The sequence below is a fragment of the Plecotus auritus genome, assembly GCF_963455305.1.
Source record: "Plecotus auritus genome assembly, chromosome: 3".
Taxonomy (NCBI): Eukaryota; Metazoa; Chordata; class Mammalia; order Chiroptera; family Vespertilionidae; genus Plecotus; species Plecotus auritus.
In genome coordinates, this window is record NC_137772.1 from 156,682,952 (window position 1) to 156,702,931 (window position 19,980).

The 19,980-nt window shown below is 41.3% G+C and overlaps 1 protein-coding gene across 2 annotated transcripts in view; it reads right to left on the bottom strand.

Annotated features, from left to right (window-relative positions):
* Positions 1–18,548, bottom strand: part of LGR5 (leucine rich repeat containing G protein-coupled receptor 5) — a 147,213-nt gene extending 128,665 nt beyond the window's left edge. Inside the window, exon 1 of one of the 2 annotated variants that reach the window (XM_080660683.1) lies at positions 18,054–18,548. In XM_080660683.1, coding sequence (XP_080516809.1) covers positions 18,054–18,265 — 212 coding nt within the window. In that variant the 5' untranslated portion in view covers positions 18,266–18,548. The remainder of the gene's footprint in view (positions 1–18,053) is intronic. The other variant, XM_080660684.1, reaches the window with a different exon arrangement.
* Between the last annotated feature and the right edge of the window lie 1,432 nt (positions 18,549–19,980).

Here is a 19,980-nt window from a genome sequence, read left to right on the forward strand (position 1 = left end):
ACCTGCAGAGACCCTCTAAACTGTTAAACAAATAAAGTCATTTTAAGTAATGCTCTCTGCAGGAGAGTAAACAATGCTCCCAGATTGGCTGCACAAAATAGCGCGGGTGTGTAGATACGTCCTTTTTTGCTACACCTGCCCTGTTACAATACCCGCAAATGTCAAGCGGATAGACTGATGGAACGATAGAATCAGGAGGGACCTCAAAGCATGTGCACACCGGCTATATACAGATGCAAAAACTGAGGCAGGGAGGTTATGTGTCTTGCCAGAGATTCTATGGCTGGTTGGTGGGGTAGCTAGATCTAGCTTAGAGGTTCTCAAAACTTGACTGCACACTGAGGAGTGAAAACACCATTCAGATGCCTACATTCTTCCCCCAGAGACTCTTGATTTAGTTGATTTGGTGTGTGATCAGGGCCTTGAGATGGTTAACATTAGGTTCCAGTTAGAGCTAATGTGCAGACAAGTTTGAGAACCATGGATCCAGAATTCTAGCACACCTCTCCTGTGAATGTCCCCCCGCTCCCCTGCACCAGTATTAATTCCTTCCTAGTTCCTAGAAGTGTGCCTGTTGCCTTATCATCCTATGGTTAGTGTTGGTAGATGTATGTATTTTGAGGTTGTTTCCAAAATGAGTTTCCTTTTCTGCCATATGTAGAGATGTGCAGAGATGTGCCCGTGTGTGTGTGTGTGTGTGTGTGTGTGTGTGTGTGTGTGTGTGTGAAGGACTGAACTCTACCCACTGGGTGAGCCAACCCCACACGGAGACAATAGATAGTAGCCAGGCTGTGCCACGCTTGACAGTTTGTCTTCTTGCCTCACTCTTTGTTTTGAAGTTCACCTTACCTTTGAGTCCTTCTTGATGCTTTCTAATTCTTTTCTTATTTGCCACAGTCTTCTCTGTGCTGTCACTTTCCTCTTACCCCTTCTCCACCTGAAGAATTGGCTTTGCCTGAGAGAGGACCTTCTGACCCTTATTTGAAATCATTAAACTTTTGCTGCCTTCTGGGCCTTCTTGGTTTTAGGGGTTATTTAAGCTGCTTAATAAAGCGAGGCTGATAGACACCACTTCTCCAATCTGTGCTGCTGGATAACACGTAATAGAAGGCTCCCTGAAAGTTCTTCGGTTTTTGTTAGGGCTGTAAAATACATCAGCTTCCTACTTTAGTAATTCAGTAGGCACTTGAGAATTCCAGAATCATATTTTCACATGTAGTAAGACACAAAAGTGCTGCTACAGGGGATATTTCCCTTGTCCTTTCAGACCTGCTCTCTTGATTTCATTGGTGATAGGTAGTACAGCTGGCCTCTGCTATAGAAGGGTGTGGGGGATTTGTGGAAGGGCTCTCCATAGGATTAAAAGACTGTCTAGTAAGGACCACCCATCCATCTCTCCTCTCTGCTGGGGATCAGTGGGCCTAATTCCCAAGGCTCCTGCTCAAAAACAAGCCCAAGTAGTACTTTGACCCCCTATATAACTTTGAATCCCCTCCCCTCACAGATTTAAGTTACTGGTACCTATTATTCCCCAGGAAATAATTTTAACCTTGTTATTGTCACTGACTGCAAAGATTCTTTAGGTATTTATGTTGAACCAACTACTTCTTTTTAAAAATCACTTTTTATTTTTGCAGTTACAGTCGAGATATATTATATTAAAGGTGTATACCCAGTGATTAGACATTATAAAACTTATTAAGTGATCATCCCAAGAAAGCTCATACCCATCTGACACCTTACATAGTTATTAGTGTAGTATTGATACTACCATATTCTCTATGCTGTACTTTATAGCCCCATGACTACACTACACTATAACTACTAATTTGTACTTCTAAATCCTTTCCCCTTTTCCACCCATCCACCTCCCATCTGGCAATCGTCAAAATATTCTCTGTATCTCTGAGTCTGTTTCTGTTCTGCTTGTTTATTTTGATTTTTAGATTCAATTGTTGACAGATACATATTTATTGCCATTTTATTGTTCATGTTTTCTTCTTCTTCTTCTTCTTCTTCTTCTTCTTCTTCTTCTTCTTCTTCTTCTTCTTCAAAACTCTTTAACCTATCATATAATGCTGGTTTGGTAATGATGAACTACTTTAGCTTTTCCTTGTCTGGGAGCTTTTTATCTGACCTTCAATTCTAAATCATACCTTTGCTGGATAAAGTAATCTTGGTTGTAGGTTCTTGCTTCTTGCCACTCCCTTCTGGTCTGCAAAGTTTCTGTTGAGAAATCAGCTGACAGTCATATGGGTGCTCCCTTGTAGGTAACTGCTTTTCTCTTGCTTTTCTCTTTGTCTTTAATCTTTGGCATTTTAATTATGATGTGTTTTAATGTGGGCCTTTTTGGGTTCATCTTGTTTGGGACTCTCTGTGCTTCTTAGACTTGTATGTCTATTTCTTTCACCAGGTAAGGGAAGTTTTCTGTCATTATTATTATTATTATTATTATTATTATTATTATTAAATTCTCACTTAAGGTTATTTTTTCATTGATTTTTAGAGAGAGTGGAAAGGAGAGGAAGAGACAGAAAGAGAAACATCAATTTTAGAGAGACACATCGATTAGTTGCCTCCTGCATGTACCCTGACCAGGGCCAGGAACCTGCAACTGAGGTATGTGTCCTTGACCAGAATCGAACTCAGGACCCTTCAGTCCACAGGCTGATGCTCTATCCACTGAGCCAAACCAGCTAAGGCTGTCATTATTTTTTCAAATAGGTTTTTAATTTCTTGTTCCTTCTGGCATCCCCATGATGTGAATCTTGGTATGCTTGAAGTTGTCCCAGAGGCTCCTTACACCATCTTCATATTTTTGGATTTCTTTTTCTGTTCTGATTTGGTGTTTTTTTCTTCTTTATCGTCCAAATTCTTGGCATTCTCTACTGTTGATCCCCTGTAAATTAGTCTTTATTTCAGTTAGTATATCCTTCATTTCTGACTGGTCCTTTTGTATGTTGTTGATGTTCTCACTAAGTTCCTTGAAATTCTCATTAAGTTCCTTAAGCATCCTTATAATCATTGTTTTGAATTCTGTATCTGGTAGTTTTATTGCTTCTATTTCATTTAATTCTTTGTCTGGAGATTTCTCTTCCTTCATTTGTGACATGTTTCTTTGTCTCCAAATTTTGGCTGCTTCCCAGTGTTTGTTTCTATGAAATGAATTAGATCTATTATGTCTCCCAAACTTGGTAGAGTGGCCTTGTGTAGTAGGTTTCCTGTAGGGCTCAGTGGCTCAGCCTCTCCAGTCATCTGAGTTGGGCACTCCAGGTGCACCCCTGTGTGAGCTGTGTGCCCTGTCCTATTGTAGTTGAGCCCTGATTGATATTGGCGTCACTGGGAGGGATTGACTCTGGGCCAGTTGGTTGCAAGGATCAGCTGTGACTACAGCGGAAGAACTGCTGTGCAAGAGCTGACCCTATGGAGCAGGACTTGCTTCAGTGAGGCTTTGTGCTCACCGTATCTGCCCCTTGAGTGTGTCACTTGTTCAAGTGGTAGGGTTATAAGTCGGTGTGGTCGAAGCTGACCACTGGGTGCACTAGCTCTGGGGCCTCCCAGGAGGTGTAAAGTCAGCCTCTGCCTGTGCTCTGCCAGGGGCCACCCAGCCTGAGCTACAAATCAATCTGCAGATTGCTCCTTATGTTTATTGGAGGTGCCCAGGAGATGCGAAGCTGTGAACCAGAGTGGACTGCTGCTAGTGTCAAGCTTGAGGCCACATATTGAGAGGTATGGAGCATGCTGAGACCAGCTGCTGGTTATTTGAGATATTTTAGGAAAGTCTGAAGCATGATTCAAGAGAGGCCAATTGTATGGAAAAGCCACTGCAAGTAGGTAGGGGCAGGATCTCAGGACAGGGAAAAAAGTGTGAGCTGGGTTGATGGATTCAGTATGGCTACTGCCTATTGGCTCTGTGGCGGGGAGTGCTCAGTAAAGGAACACTGGCCTTTGCCAGCCCTTCTGTTTAAGAGAAAGCTGCCCCTCTAGCTCTCACTCTGATTCCAGACAAGTTAGTTCCTCCCTGAATGTCCTAGATTCCTTTTAAGCAACTGCCCAGAGCTGGAGCTCAGAGAGAGTGAGTCTGAGTAATTCTGTGTGTGGGCCCTTTAAGAGGAACTGTCTAGGACTCCCACAGCCTCTGTGTCACTCAGCCACAATCCCTGCTGGTTTTTACAGCCCAAAGTTATGGGGACTTCCTTCCCAGCACTGGAACTCTGGGCTTAGGGCCTGTTGTGGGCAGGGACTCCTTACTCCTCAAGGAAACCTCCACAGTCAAGATATCCCTCCTGCTTTTAAACCACCACACATGGGTGTAGGACCAGCTGGTTCCGAGATTCTGTCCTATGTCTCTGCTCCTCCTACCAGTCTCCATGAGCTTTTTATTTAATTCCCTAACTTACATTCAGCTAGATTTCAGGTGGTTCTGAGTGATGGTTATTCTGTATTTTTGTTGTAAATTTTGATGTGGCTGAGAGATGCTACGCTGCCATCTTGAACTTCCCAACTGCTTCTTTATCAAAGACAGCTACAAAGAAATTCCTCATGAAAATTCAACTCTTTTGAATGTAGACACAGGCCTATTCTTTAAATCAGTTTTTTTTCCCCCTTAGAGTAGAACTATTTTTTTTTAGTTAATATAAAAAATAACCAAATACATTTTTTGTGTGTTAAAAATTCTTTTTTCCCCCTGAATATCTTTGGCTCTCAAAAAAGGTTGGGCCAAAACCGGTTTGGCTCAGTGGATAGAGCGTCGGCCTGCGTACTGAAAGGTCCCAGGTTCGATTCCGGTCAAGGGCATGTACCTTGGTTGCGGGCACATCCTCAGTGGGAGGTGTGCAGGAGGCAGCTGATCGATGTTTCTCTCTCATCGATGTTTCTAGCTCTCTATCCCTCTCCCTTCCTCTCTGTGAAATATCAATAAAAATATATTTAAAAAAAAAAAAAAAGGTTGGAATCCCAATATTTTCTCAATCCATCATTTCTCTCTTGCTGCTATGTGTTGCAAGACAGCTGCTGAGATTGGAGCTTCTAAGAGCCCAAGAAATTACCAGACTGAATATTTCCTCTATACTCAGGTAAAATCATAGACATGGGTGAGATGAAAAATGGGAGAATAAAAACAATTTAAATCTAGGACCACAAATTGTGGGTCATTCATTAAATCGTGTCTGAGGAATGGACTCCTAACCTGGGCCACCTGCCCACAGTCTGTGAGAAAGCATTCACTCAGTAGTCAACCACCCTGGAGGTCGACATTATACACCCAGATGAAAATCTAAAACTTCTTTTAACACACAGAATCTTCTATTTGATCCAAGGATCAGAGATGAAAGAATATTTTTACTTAAACAGATGCTTGGTGATGCCCTACTCATTTGAATTTGCCACTATTTGCTTCCCCTATTCTTTTATCAAGTAGGCATCTCTCTGCTGTTCCCTAATTTGTTTTTAATGTTTAAAACCTTGTTTCATGAAAACTATGTTTACACTTACAAAATTTCAGGAAAATTAATTTAAGTATTTTGGGAAATAACAGTAAGAGATAACACTGTGTACTTGAAAAGTGTGGGTTTAGTGTTAAAGCAACTGTAACATCATCACCAAAACTACAATAGCACCTAACATTATTGCTCCACATATGTGGCCCTGCGCAAAGTGCTTTATGTGCATTATCCTACCCATTGGCACAAAACCCAGTGAGGTCGGTGTCATTATTGCTATTTTACAGATGAGAAAACAGGCACAAAGTAACTGGCAAGATCTCTCAAGATCTTCTTGATCACTGTCAAGAAGTCTTCTTATCCACAAAGTGGGGCTAGTGATAACTAGTGTACTGTTTGTTATAAAGGTCAAATGAGAAACTGACTAAAAGCACTATTTGAATTTTTTTCTGTCATGCGAAATTACAAACAATGCAGTCTGCCAAATTTAGACAGAAGGACCTCTTTATCACCACATTATAAGATTATAAGTGATTATATTAGCTCATCTACTCTGTTACATATTTGGTGACCAGAAAAATGGCACCTTATATCTTAGGACAAAGTACGAGTTTTACACAGAGTTTAGGAAAACATAAGAGTGCCTCCTAGAGAGAGAAAATGGTGCCGATTTCCCCTCAAATGTGCCTTGACCATATCTTCTTTTGAAGTTTCGTACGCATGTATGGGCACAGAGCATTTTAACAGGTGATTTAGCTATTATTCAGGTATGGTATGACCAACAGATCAGGAGGCAACTACTACTGAAAAGAGTTTGTTACTCACAATTCCCAAGAGTAGGGGACACATCAGTTTGCAGGGCCACATGGGGAAGCACCTGGGTCTGTCAGGAGTCAGAAGGAATGGGAGAAACGCAGGGGCAAGAGCCTTTATTGTGGTCTCCATGGGAAGAAATGGACAGGGTAAGCAGGCCTAGAATCAGCTAGCTTGAATCATTACAGGCTGTGGGGTGTAAGGGCTGTCTCAAGTTGTCTGATACCTGGTCCCAGGGTGATTAGAACAGGGAATGTTGACCTAGAGTGTAAGAGCCCTGCAGGAGCCTGATAAAGAAAGTGCCTGGCAGTGTAGACTTCGGCTGGTTGGTTTGCCTATGAAAGGTGTGCTTGCAGAGGAGTCCTTGCTATCTCTAGGAATTAGCCAACCCTGGGAGGGGCAGTCTCCCCTGGGTCAGCAAGGTCCCAAGATAACAAAGCATCATAAAGTACAAACAATGAAAGGCATGATTAATACACAAGGATTTTGTGTTCTGAATCCGAGGGAGACTCCTTTCTTCTTTGGCCCAAGAAAACTGATCATTCAAGGGATATATTATAGTCCAATAGTAGAAACAGAGTAAATTAAGTATGATGATCAAGTGTGATGAATGCTGTGACAAGTGAGTTCAGCATGGTATGGGCGCAGCGAAGACAGTTTTCTAAAATGGTGGATCACAGAAAGTGTTCTGTGATGTTTGAATTGAATATAGAAAGACTCATAGAAGTCAGCAAAATGAAAAAGAAGAAAGGCATTTCAAACCGAGACCAGCACATGTGAATACGTGGAGGCACAAAACATGGAAATTGCAGGAGGTAGTTTGATATGGCTGGAGAGAGGAGAACATGGGGAGCTAAGAAGCAGGAAATGGCAGCAAAGTTTGCAGCTGGGGGTGAGGCAAGAGAAGTTGGCTTTGTGGGTTAAACTGAGGAGTCAAATTGTATCATGAAAGCCATAGGAAACCACTGAGGGATTGACTCTAAGGGAGACATGACCAAAGTTGCATCTTGGACAAACTAGTGGGGTAGTAGGGAGTGCGTGTGTGTGTGTTGGGGGTCTATGCCAACTGAGACAGGAGACTCACAGTTACACAGCAGAAAAGTGAAATTGTCTGAACTCATGCAATTTCAGGGCTAGAGGAGAAAGGGGACAGATATGAGAGACATTTATGAGACCTAAATTTAGTCAAATTAACGTCACAATATTTAAATTACATTAAGGGCATGCTAACCTAATATGAAAAAAAATTGGGAAATTATTTATTCCTCAAGCTAAGTTTGATTGTTTCTTTCTGCTCTATAGATTTTTAGGCAATTCCAAGTACCCTTTATCTGTATATACGACTAGTCAAAAAAGGTGACAAGGTTAACATTCAGACACAGACTTAGATATGAACATTTATAACATACAAAAGCAACAGGATGTTTGGAAACATCTAGAAAAGTAACAGAGTTTTAGAATTCATTTGAGTATCTGGCATTGGAGCAAAAAGTTGACAGGAAGGAGCTCTTGACTGGGGTTTTTAGGACACTTCGGTTCCAATTCCATTTTTGCCAGCTATGTGATTTTGAGAATGTCATTAACCTCTTATTTTTTTAAAAATATATTTTATTGATTTTTTACAGAGAGGAATAGAGAGTTAGAAACATCGATGAGAGAGAAACATCGATCAGCTGCCTCCTGTACACCTACTGGGGATGTGCCCGCAACCAAGGTACATGCCCTTGACCAGAACCGAACCTGGGACCTTTCAGTCTGTAGGCCGACGCTCTATCCACTGAGCCAAACCAGTTAGGACTCATTAACCTCTTATGAGCATGACTTTCATCATCTATGAAAGAAGGTGCTGGATTAGGTGACTTCCAAGGTCTTTTCCATTCTAAATCCCATGCATGGGTAGACAGTGCATTTGACTCATCAAAAACCTCTGCAATACCTTTAAGTGATTTTAATTCTGTTTATTTGGGCAATTAGGACAATGCTCTAGCAATTATGATTAAATTTCAGTCTTGCACTGTGTAATTTGAATTTAGGCATACAGTTTAGTCATTCTGGTAATTTGTAGATAAAAGATTATCCTTTGAGTTCTTTACAGTAGAAATTACTCCAAATGTAGTTAGCTATGAGCTCAAGCTCTGAATTGGTTTTATTATAATTAATATAAATCTACCAAAATTAGCCTTTCCTTCTCAATATATTATGAACTATATTCTGAGGGGTATCTACAGCTAAGGTAAAGGAGCTTCAAATTACTACCTAATAGTCATTTGGGACCCATCCATATTCACCCAACACTTCTCACAATTCTAAGAGCCTGGGAAGTAAATTTTAAGCTGGAAGGCCTGCAGCTGTAAGGTAGAAGGTGGATACTTGCTGTCAGTTAATCATGTTGCTAAAACTTTTGAGATCTTCAAATGAGATATGCTTACACACTGGGAGAATCTGGTTTAACTAGGATTTCTTTTTGCTACCCGAGCTTGAAGACTCAATGAAAAAAGATCTTGAACTTCCTTCTGTACTCTGTTGCCCTGAGACCCAGAGAACAACAGCTGCTGGGGAACAGGGGCTGCGGTGAGTTAAGGTCTCCCACCACAGGGACAGTGATGTGGCTTCCCAGAGCTAAAATCAAAGACACCAATTTCGGTGCACTTAGAGTTGATACTTTAATCTCAAAGATTCTTCTTTCTAAACTTACCTTCATCTTATAGTTTGAAGCCCTGGGGAGAAAGTGTCTGAGATAAGAAAAATGCATCCTCCCAGTTCTCCTCTGATGCTATCTAGAAACCTGGTATGAAGAAGGATTAAGGGGGACACAGAAGTGAACCATCTGGGACAGGGTGCCCAGTGGAGGTCTCAGTCCCTCAGTTCCGCCTGCACTGTTCCTTGGGTAGCAGATTCCCTCGGTTAGCTTTATCACCTCTCTTGCAATTCTTTTTTTGTGGGGAGGAGGGTCGGGAGAGAGGGGGTGATGACTAGGCTTTACTGTTGGGCAGTTGGCACTATAATAATGATAGAGTAGACCTATTGCCAAAGGCAGGCATGTCTGCTAACGGTCCCGTCAGAACAGAAAGGATGAAGAGAGAATAAAGAGGAAGACTTCTTACCTCAGTCTTTACTAGAAGACTCCAAACTCATTCTATAGATTCGTTGTGAAATAAATGATTATTGCAGAAGTCACAATATATGTACAAAATAGATGATTAAGGAATGTAACTCATTCCATGGCAACTTTTATTTTTTTAGAACCAAATAATTCTCACTGTACATGCAAGAAGTGAAAGTTTATTTTTATGCTGATAGATTTAAAGACCATTGATTATATAACAGAGTTCCTTCAAGTACCTCATAAGAAAATTTATAACCTAAGAACTTCAAGTGCCATGTGGTGTTTTGTGTGTTGGACCAATAAACTCATTAAAATAACACTGGGTAAACCCAAACACAACACAATGAAAGTCTAACACAGCCCACATTAACCAACCCAGTTTAAAATATCTTTGTTATGTGCTAAGCTTAAAAATTCAGCAAATTCTTTATATTTTTTCCACTTGAGATCATGTGTGGTTTTCTACTTTCTTGAGAGCTACACTTTTGTGGCTTTTTGATCAAAGGAAGGTTATTTTTGCAAATAGATATCTTTTGTAGAAGTTCCTGTTCTACGTAATCAAGGTTTCAAGAAAAAAAGAAGTACAAAAATACTTACTAATTATTTAGTAAAACACAAAATTTCTTAGGTTCTTAGTGTAGACTTTGGGAAGGTATGCATGTAAGGTTAGCCATCAGGTGTGTGTGTGTGTGTGTGTGTATTTGTGAGGGAGGGAGAAAAAGAGGTAGAAAGAGGAAATAAAGGAATTTGGCTGCAAAATTGAGTAACAGTTTAAAACATTTGGCTTCCAGTTGTGAAAGATGAGCAACACTGGGGAAAAGGCTAGGCTAACAAGGGACCACTTGAGGAAGACTTAATCTCAGCTGGCAGGCTGACGGGGAAGGTCAGCTCGGTGCACGCGTTCTCAGCTGGAGTTGGGCTTCCTTTGCCAGGACAATTGTCTTCTGCATTTCAGCTTCTGAACTGAACTGAAGGTGCCTTCACACTGCCAGCTCAGTCTCGCTCCTCAAAAGGGTTGGCTCTCCACTGTCAAGCCATGTCAATGTTATATATCATTTCCACCGAGCAAGTAGCACAAAAGAAATAGCTTCCTATTGGGGTGTAGGGTGTGTGTTAGTGTGTGCATGAATTCGCTTTCTTCCCCTTGACCACCAGTCCTTGTTAGAAGATGGAACAAGGAAGGCAAGAAGGATAAAATGAATATGAAAATAATGTCCATGGATTAAAAAATGAGACACTTGAAAATTAAGGATTGCTGAACAATTTTAAATTATTAATGATAACAATAGAAAACAAGATTTGAGGGCATTGTTTTAAAAAATTTTAGAGATTATATATCAATGTTTCCTAAATGTTCTAAACATTAGTACTTACTTGATGAGGGGCTATTTATATTGAATATAATTTGTAATTAATTAGACACCTATTTGTTTTTCATGGTAACTTTGTAATATAATAAATATTTAGCCCATGTTAGGTTTATGACTGCAAATGAATTGAAGGACTGAAAGAAAATAAATGAATAGTTAATAAAAGCTTCTTCTCTATCACTACCATAATCATTAAACTATGCATAAAGGTGAATACAAACTCAAATAACATTGGCCTGTTCAGAAAGTTCATGTCCCTCTGAATGGAGAAATAATTCCAAAGAATGCCACTACTTTACTTGATACATGGACCTGACCAAAGGAAATAAGTTAGTTTTATTCTTTACTTGGAAGTTACCAGTCAATTGATCACTCTTCATAATACCCGGGCAGCTACCACAATTTATCTTTGGCTTGGAGACAAGAAAAAGTGAAAAGTTATTTACTAAATTTAAAATCTTGGCCTTAAGCTATATAATATAATTCTCCTTTTATTGAAAATTAAAAACCACATTTCTCAGAGCCTCATAAATTGTGTTCCTGAAAGGAAAAATGTGCTGAAATATTTCAGCACCAATTACATTTACTTTGAGGCATAACCATAAATTAGAAGGCTGGTTTTCTTGTGTTTCTGGTAAGCTGGTCCTGAAGATAACTTCAAAGAAGTTAAGAAATATTTTGAGCAATGGAAATATCCTTGGGATAGCCAAGTTAGGAATGAAAATACTACCTGTATTATAAGGTTGTTGTGGGATATATGATCCAGTAAAGTACTTAGCATAATGCCTAGAACTCAAGAAGAACAATATAAATGTCAGCTGTTATTATTATTGTTATTACACTAATAAAGTACTTTAGATACTTTACATTATGGTGTATTTGTTAAAATAAACAACTCATTGCATCATTTAAGCTGAACACAATTTAATTGTATTTCAAATGGCGCAGGGCCATTATTGTGGGACCCCAGTAGTCTTGTGTTGTTCTGTTACTTTGCAGATAAGTAGTCCTTTATTTTTCTCTGACCTCTTTTAGCCACTGGGATTTCAGCAGCCAGTTCAGCCAATTCTATTCAGTTCAGTATTACAAATATTTATTAAATATCTCTTAAATGTCAGACACTGATGTGGGCACTGGGATAGAAAGTGGAAATTTCCTCCTGCGGAAGAGCTCACAGGCTAGGGAGGAGGATAAACCCTGAAAGAAAAAGGGAGCCCATCACAGCCTGGAGTTATTCCATCTGACTTTAAGGAAGATGATTTCATGGACATGGGTTGGTTCATTCACATACTCTCAAAGTAAATTTCAGCTTCTCTAATCCCAGATTTAAGCACTGAGAATAGGGTTAATAGATGAGGGTATGATGATGGACTCCTGCTTATGGAGCATCTTTTAAACTAGTAATGCTAACACCCTACTAACAGTCTTTTCGCATTATCACAAGGTAACTTGAAAGCAAATGACTAATGTTCTACCTGCCAGTTTCAAATAAGGCATATCCATTGGACTCAATGTAACAAAACAAAACAAACATTTATCTGGGGGAGGTAGGAGAAAATGGCCAGGGATTTCAAGAATGGGCCTGCTTCCTACCATGTAACCTATTGGAGAACAAAACTAATTTTGAATTATGAATATTTCTATGAAAAATTCTATTTTATAGCCTGTGAAATATTTCCTTTTTCCATAGATAATGAATTCAACAGGTGAAAATGAGCATGTGGTTGTTATCTATAATGACTGAATAAAAATGTGGAGTGAAGCTGTCAGATCTGGGAATAAGAGTTCTAGTAGGTTTGAATTCATAAGCAGATTTAACATTAAAATTTTACTAAGGTACAGCAAAAATAGCAACAGGACTAGATAATCAGCTTGCTTTCTTTGGTAGTTAATATATCAGTTGTGGCTCTAATGATATATGTCTCTACTAAGAGGTTCTATAAAGAAAAACATTACAACAGGAGTGAGGAGACTGGGTCTCAAAGAAAGGAATTTGCCTTTCAAGAAGAATTCAATTTACCAGAAATATCCATTTGTGGGGTGTTTACAAGTAAAAGTACTATTTAGCATTATTCTAAATTTATATAAATAACCAAACCAAACAAACAAACAAAAAAAACTTCAAAAAAATTGCTCAATAGAGTTCACTATTATTTTTTCTTTCCTTTTTAAAAAATTGATGAGCAAGAGCGAGAGCAGGAGAAACATCGATATAAGAGAGAAACATTGAGAGGTTGCCTCCCATACACTCTCTGACCAGGAATCAAACCCAAGACATAAGTATATGTGTTGACTAGGCTGGAATCGAATCCACAAGCTTCTGGTGTACAGGAGGCTGCTCCAACTAACTGAGCCACCTGGCCAGGGCCACTGCTCTTTTTAATTTCTATCTATGGCATGTGATCTGGATTAATTGGAAACATACTTAAACTTATGGCTAAAATGACTTAAATGTATAAATTTAATAGAAGAAATACAAAAATGCTCTATTAGAGTAGTAGATATTAGGTATCAGTTATAAAAGCATAAAGATTCTGCAATGTCTTTAATTTTTAAATGATAGGTTTATTGTGTTAATTGCTTATTTGGTTATCATTCCTATGCTTTTGACAGCTATATGTTTTATTTTTTTAAATACATTTTTATTGATTTCAGAGAGGGAGAGAGATAGAAACATTAATGATGAGAGAGAATCATTGATGGGCTGCCTTCTTCACGCCCCTACTGGGGATAGAGCATGCAACCCGGGCATGTGCCCTGACTGGGAATCAAACTGTGACCTCCTGGTTCATAGGTTGATGCTCAACCACTGAACCACACTAGCCAGGCGACAGCTATCTGTTTTAGAAATAAAAAACAATCAAATAATTCTAATTAATAAAACTTAACCATGACAGATCACAGACCAGTTTTGTGTTTCTGAACTTCTTTAAATACATCCAAGTGGGAATGATTCCATTATTTAAAAAATAGCTTTATTTAACCTACAAAGGTTATTTTTTATTACAATCTTCTTCTTTTTTTAATTTAAAATTAAATTAAATTTTTTTCTTTTTTTTAATTCCAATCTTCTAACTCATTTGTGATTGCTACCTGTTGTTGCTTACCAGAACTCCTTTACTTTGAAGACAAGGAATAAGAAGGAAAAAGACTGAAGATCATGTTTAACTGTATGTAAAAATTCATTCTTGTCACACAAACTCTGTCATGCATATGATGAACATATTCAGTAAAATATTTATTTTAAATCTATGCTACAAATTGTTTGAGTCAGAGCCACTACTTTAAAAAAATCACTCAGACTACTTTTGTCAATTAGTTTCAATAATTGCCTCCATAATGAGAACTCAATAATAATAATAATAATAATAATAATAATAATAGACCCTGGGAATTCTGGAGTAAAGGAAAGAACTTGATTAAAATGCAGAAAAGTCATTGGCATCATTATATTTTAAATTAATTTTAAAAGTAGGTTGTAGAGCAAACTATAATTTTGGAATTGATATAAATTTTAAGACTGTTATAACAGTTAAGGCTTTTGTAACCTTTCTAAAGAACAAACATTTTTCTTTATTTAATATACTTTTCTTTCTTGAAGGGAGGCAGAAATATAGAAAACTATTTTAAAGATTAAAAATGTTTTTAAGTATTGAAACTGCATTTTAGATACTTAAAACACATGTATGACACTAGGGCTGTACATAATTTAACTGAGGTTTTTGATAGGTTCTTATTAATACTGGTTTTACTAATTACATGTAAAATTAAATTTTGTCTCAAAGCTACATATGGAAAAGTAACCAAACTACATACATTAAATTAAAAAACAAATCTTTCTTTGGTTCCTTTGGTTCATGTGACATAAATTTGCTTGTGGATGAAAGGTTCATGTCCTTCAGCAACAGCAAGAAAAAAACTCTGTTTTCATTTAAAAATAAAATGGCTGTTGTAGATCAAGAAAAGTATATTTACTATATTAGGATGTTCATTAGAATTTAGTTTTCTACTTGGATGCCACATCAACTGTATGAAAGACACATCAAAGTAGCATAGAGGAGCTTATTTTCAAGAGCTTATTTGAATGTATTTTCAAAATGTTCACATTTTGTACATCAAGATAACTCACCTATAATGAGAGTAGAAGCTAGAACTACTTTATTTCTGATAAATCATGATGACTGGGTAAATTGAGATGCATTTAACATGGTCAACAATTATTGTTTATTTTAATGTCTCAACCTTGGTGGTTTCCTTATTTTCTGCTGAGTCAGCTTTATTAGCCCCTTTTTATAAAATCAGAGCCCATAGCCACTGAGGGGGGAGAGAGAGAGAGAGAGAGAGAGAGAGAGAGAGAGAGAGAGAGAGAGAGAGAGAGAGAGGTATCTCAGTGTTTCCACCATGTTCTGTGGTCCAACTACAGATCTACTGGGCAATGTAGTTCAGGAAGAGAAGAAAGTTACTATTAATGTTGGCTGAAGATTTAGCTTTTTGGAGAAGAAAGAAAGGCTATAAAACTGCACTTAAAGATCTCTAACCTTCTATGAAGAGAGTTAGGAAACTTTCTTTACCTAGGACTCTGACTAGTCAGCTCTCAGATTGTGGTAAAATCTATTTGCCAAATATGTCCAGCTGGAACTTGCCATCGTCAATCTGTTTGAAGAAAATGAAATGCTTGTTCTTTTGTGGAGAAGGGAGGAAGATTAAGAGATAACATTTTGACTCAAATAAATGGTGATAACCTACTACAAACAAAAAAAAAGATAGTAAATCTGGCCTTTTACCGAGGAGTCTTTACACACTGCAACTTTCTCATCAAAGCTTAATTACCACGAGGCCCCAGTGGCATGGGGCTGTAACTTACTGTTTCCTTTCAAAGCAAAGAAAGTTATATTTTAAAATAAGAAAAACAGTAAGATACATGCTTATCTATTTGAATATGAGTAAATAAAAATTCTTCTTTTAGGTTATGAGTGCATACGTGAAGGTAGAAATGGTTAGGTAATTCTAGGTGTAACCAAAAGAGGGCACCATTTACCCTGAAAGTCTGCACAGCTTTCCCATGGTTGTGAAAACAAAAATACGAAAACCCCCCAAACCTTCTACCCATGAGGGAAGGGCATTCCATGGGCCTTGGCATTCTGTTTTCTATAGGAGAGCCAATTCTGAAATGGAGTATTAAGGAGAACATCAGTTTGGTTATTTACTTCAGGACTGATTTCTACATTGTGCACTTATGGTCCCTGAAACGTTAACGATTAGAAGCAAGTATTTAACATTCCCCATGACACTTCCACAGACACTTCAAGTTTAAGAAAATTTCCCCTTAGGCCAAGCTACAGACTGTCATCACCAAGTATGAGAAGATGACAATTCCCTAATGGTGTTTTAACTCCAAGTAGTTGTCTGTAACGATAGGTGGCGAACAGTGGCAGTAAGCTCTCCTGACCATGTGGAGGGTGCAGTGCAATGCATCTGCGGTATGTGGGAAATGATTTGAGGCAACACTTCATGCCAAATTTTAGCAACAGAAGCCTAACGAATGTTCATTCTTTCAAGTGGGAAGAAAAGCCTCCTGACACTATTCATGATTTTATTTTCTGTATTCTTAAACACGTTTTAAAGTGAGTGTATGATTTGAATAGCTAAGTGTTTGGGGGGATTGCACTCTTCTCTTGTAGATAGTCCATTTCTTCGGGGTGATGGCAAGGAATAGTTCTAGGCTCTTACGTGAAATTGCCACACCGCCCTCAGAAATTCACTATACAGAGAACACATGATTCTTGATTGGGGATGAGCATTTCACCCTGTAGTACAAACAGCTGTTTAGGAGGAGGAAATGTGAATTCTTAGAGAATGGTCACTTAGGAGAGATTTCTATCATTGTGAAATCATCACTGCCACAGGCAATGAGTGCCATTGAAGGAAAACCTGGTGGGGAAATAAATAATTGTATAATCCTTTCGGGTAAAGAATTTAAAATAGTTTTATGGCAGATGAGGAGGGGATTGTCATCTACTAATATCAAAATCTAGCAGGATGGTTCATTTCTTTAAATGTATATTAAACCAGTAAAACATTTATTTTTCTTCCTCAGTCTGTCTCCAGAAAAAGAATCACTATTTCGTGGAAGGCGTTGTGCAAGCCTTTTCATGCTTCTCCCCTCCAGAAAACAACTAAAATGAGGAAAGAATGAGTTCACAAACATCCCAACTAGCTCCTGCCAAGGTACATTAGTAGAGAAGCCGAAACTAACATTGCGTGGGCTTGGGGTGGGCTCCAATTAAAGCCCAAATGTGTCACCTTGTAGTCACCAGAGTAGCCTCGACCCCTGTCTCTCAGCCCCAAGGCAACGAGCCCCAGAGTCTCCTTAGGGGGAGGGAGAGCCGTGGCCTTGGTCTCTCCCGATCCACCTCCACCACCCAACCACCTGTTACCCTCCGGGCCTGGGTTTTCCAGAGACGAGATTATGAAATGTACCGCTGCCTCATCTCCGCGGAATGGGCTTCAGGGGTTGTGTTTGGGGGAGGAAAGGGTGTGAGGATCTCCAAGGGATGACGGAGAATTTCAGGTCTCCTTTCGCGTGTCCGCGCCGCTGTTTACCCGCCCCGCCGCCTTCAGCCCACTTCCCTTTCCCTCCCGGGAGGAGGAGATGGTTAAAGATTACACCGTGGCGGCCGGCACTTCAAAGGGCGGCTCGGGCAGCCAAAGGTAAAGATAACGTTCTGGCAGCTTTAATCGGGTTTGTGGTTGCCACATTTTAATCACTTCATTAAAAAAAAAAAAGGATAAAAGAAAGAAAGAAAAAAATGTTACATTACGCGACCGTGCAAGGGATGCGGAGTAAGCTCCTTTAGAGCTGGGCTAGCTGGCGGTTTCCTTTGGGGGAACTTTTTACAGCCCCTCTCTCCGTGGAGCGTGACAAGACACCGAGGGGAGGTGAGGCTGGGACAGGGATCCACCGGGCAGCCCGCCCGCGCTTGGGTTCCAGGCTCAGCGGCACAAATGCCCACACTGCAGGCAAATGCCCGCACTCGGAGGAATTCGCTCTGCCACTTCCCTAGAGCTGGACCGGGAGGCTGCGGCGCACCAGCGCTTTCCCGGGGTTGCGCCTGAGTCGTTTCTCTGGGGGCCCAGAAAGTGCGGTCGTACTACCGGCGAGACACGTGCGTTTCCCCGGGCCCAAGATGCCCTATGCGAACTCGCCCGCCCCTCCGGAGCAGGCGGCAGCCGAGGAGCCCCCAGCCTGGTTTTGGGGTAGCCTCCCTTCCCCTCGTGTCTCCGTGTCCCCCCCATCTCGGAGTGAAGTGGGGGCGCACTTACAGGTAGGAGGTGAAGACGCTGAGGTTGGAGGGCAGCTCCGAGAGCCCCAGGTCCGAGCAGTCCACCCTGAGCAGCATCCTGCCGTCGGGCTCGCACTGACAGTGCGCGGGGCAACCCCGCAGCAGCGCGCCGGGTCTGGGCGAGCCACCCCCGGCCGCCAGCTGCAACAGGACCGGCAAGGTCAGGAGCACGCGGACTGAGGAGGTGTCCATGGTGCCCGAGCAGAGGGTCGCGAGCGGGACGCGGTCGCACGGCAGCGTCTGGGTTGGCGCGGATCGGGGCGCGCGGGACGCGGTTCCGCTGGCTTCTGCGGCTCAGCCGGCGCGCTCCTAACCCCCGGCGGGGCGCGGAGGAGAAGCGCCCGGGGCCGGACGGTGCCCACTGCCGCCACGCGGACCTCCGGAGCAGCTCTGGCTGCAGCCGCTGTAGGGACGGGGAGCGGTGCTGCTGCAGGCGGCCTGCTCGGTGTGGAGCAGCATCTCCGCTCGCACGCCCGTTTTTTAAAGCGCTCCAGCCCGAATTGCGCGCCCAGTGACGTCAGCGCAGCCCGGCTTCCCAGGCACCCCCCGCCCGGCCCCACTTTCCCTCCTCCGGCTCCCTCCCTCCTTTCCCGAGTCCGGGGCCCGGAGGCGGCTGGCGGCGCGCGGAGCTGGCAGTTCTCAGCGCTCGGATTTTGCCTCCGGGGGGCGGATTCCCGCGCGTAGCATCGCGTGAGACGCAGGGGACCCCCACCCTTACTCCTTCTCGCATCCTGGCGACCCAGATCCGAGAGCCCAAAGAGACCTGCTTCAGAGGGACACAGATGGACGCGCGGGACCAAAGGATGCGACACGCTTCCTCCAAGCCCACTTCAAATAAAGGATGAAATACATGGAGTGCTTAAAAAAAAAAAAAAAAAAAGACTAAAATCCAATCCAGAAGAAGGAGGCGTCCCCCAGGCGGATGATGGGGTGGTCTTTTTCATCCTTACCTCATGCCCCACTGGCTCGCGTTTGCCCTAAAATCAAAGTGCTGGGGTAGTGGCTACATAAATGCAACTTGTAAGCAGCAAGCACGCCAATGCTGCCTTCCTCACTCATCGGTGAGACGTCGTCGAAGTGACTGTATTCTCAGCGTTTTAGGACCCTTTGGAAGTCACCTTTAGTAAAACCTTGCGGGAGAGACAGAGAGATGGCTGTTTGCTTTTGTCCCAGGCCTTTTCATCCTGTGTCCCCGAGTTCTCTAAGTAAGTGCAGTCCCACCCAGGTGAGAGGCGCTGGGCTCCAGAATCCCTGCAAAATGCGTGTTCCTACACACGGGTGTCCTTCATCGAGCCTGCAGGGGAAAGGAAGAAAAGGACTCAGGGCTTCCTTGGAGAGAAGGCCTCAGGGAGAAACAAGTCAGTGTTTCCAGACCTGAGGGAGTGGCTGAAAGAGGTGAGAGGGCCCAAGCCTGCCACATCAACTCACAAAAATGCACAATTTTCACTCTGGGGCACAATGTCTCCTTGCATTATGAAAGCAGAGAGCCCTTTTGGCTTTCAATATCTTTCATAATCTTCCATTTAGCCTGTTCTGATGACTTTCCCATATGAACTTCTGAATTTTACAGTTGGGAAGATTTTTTTCCCTTCCTTTTGTGTGGTATATTTACCCTCATTCATTTAAGAAGTGATTCTCAAAGCTGGCTGATCACTTGTGGAACTTATAAAAAATATATAGATTCCTAGACCTACATTTGTATTCTAAACATGCTCTTTTCTTGGATGAATCCCATAATTAGTAAGTTTGTGATTCTCTGGATTTGATGGAGAGAGAGTAGCTAAGATTTATAGACTCCATCCTCCTTATTTTGCAAATAAAGGAACGCTGGCCCAGAGAGTTAGGAAAATTTGACAGTAGCTACTGAAAACTGTGCGTTAACCCTGGTTGTTGGATATCAGTGCAGT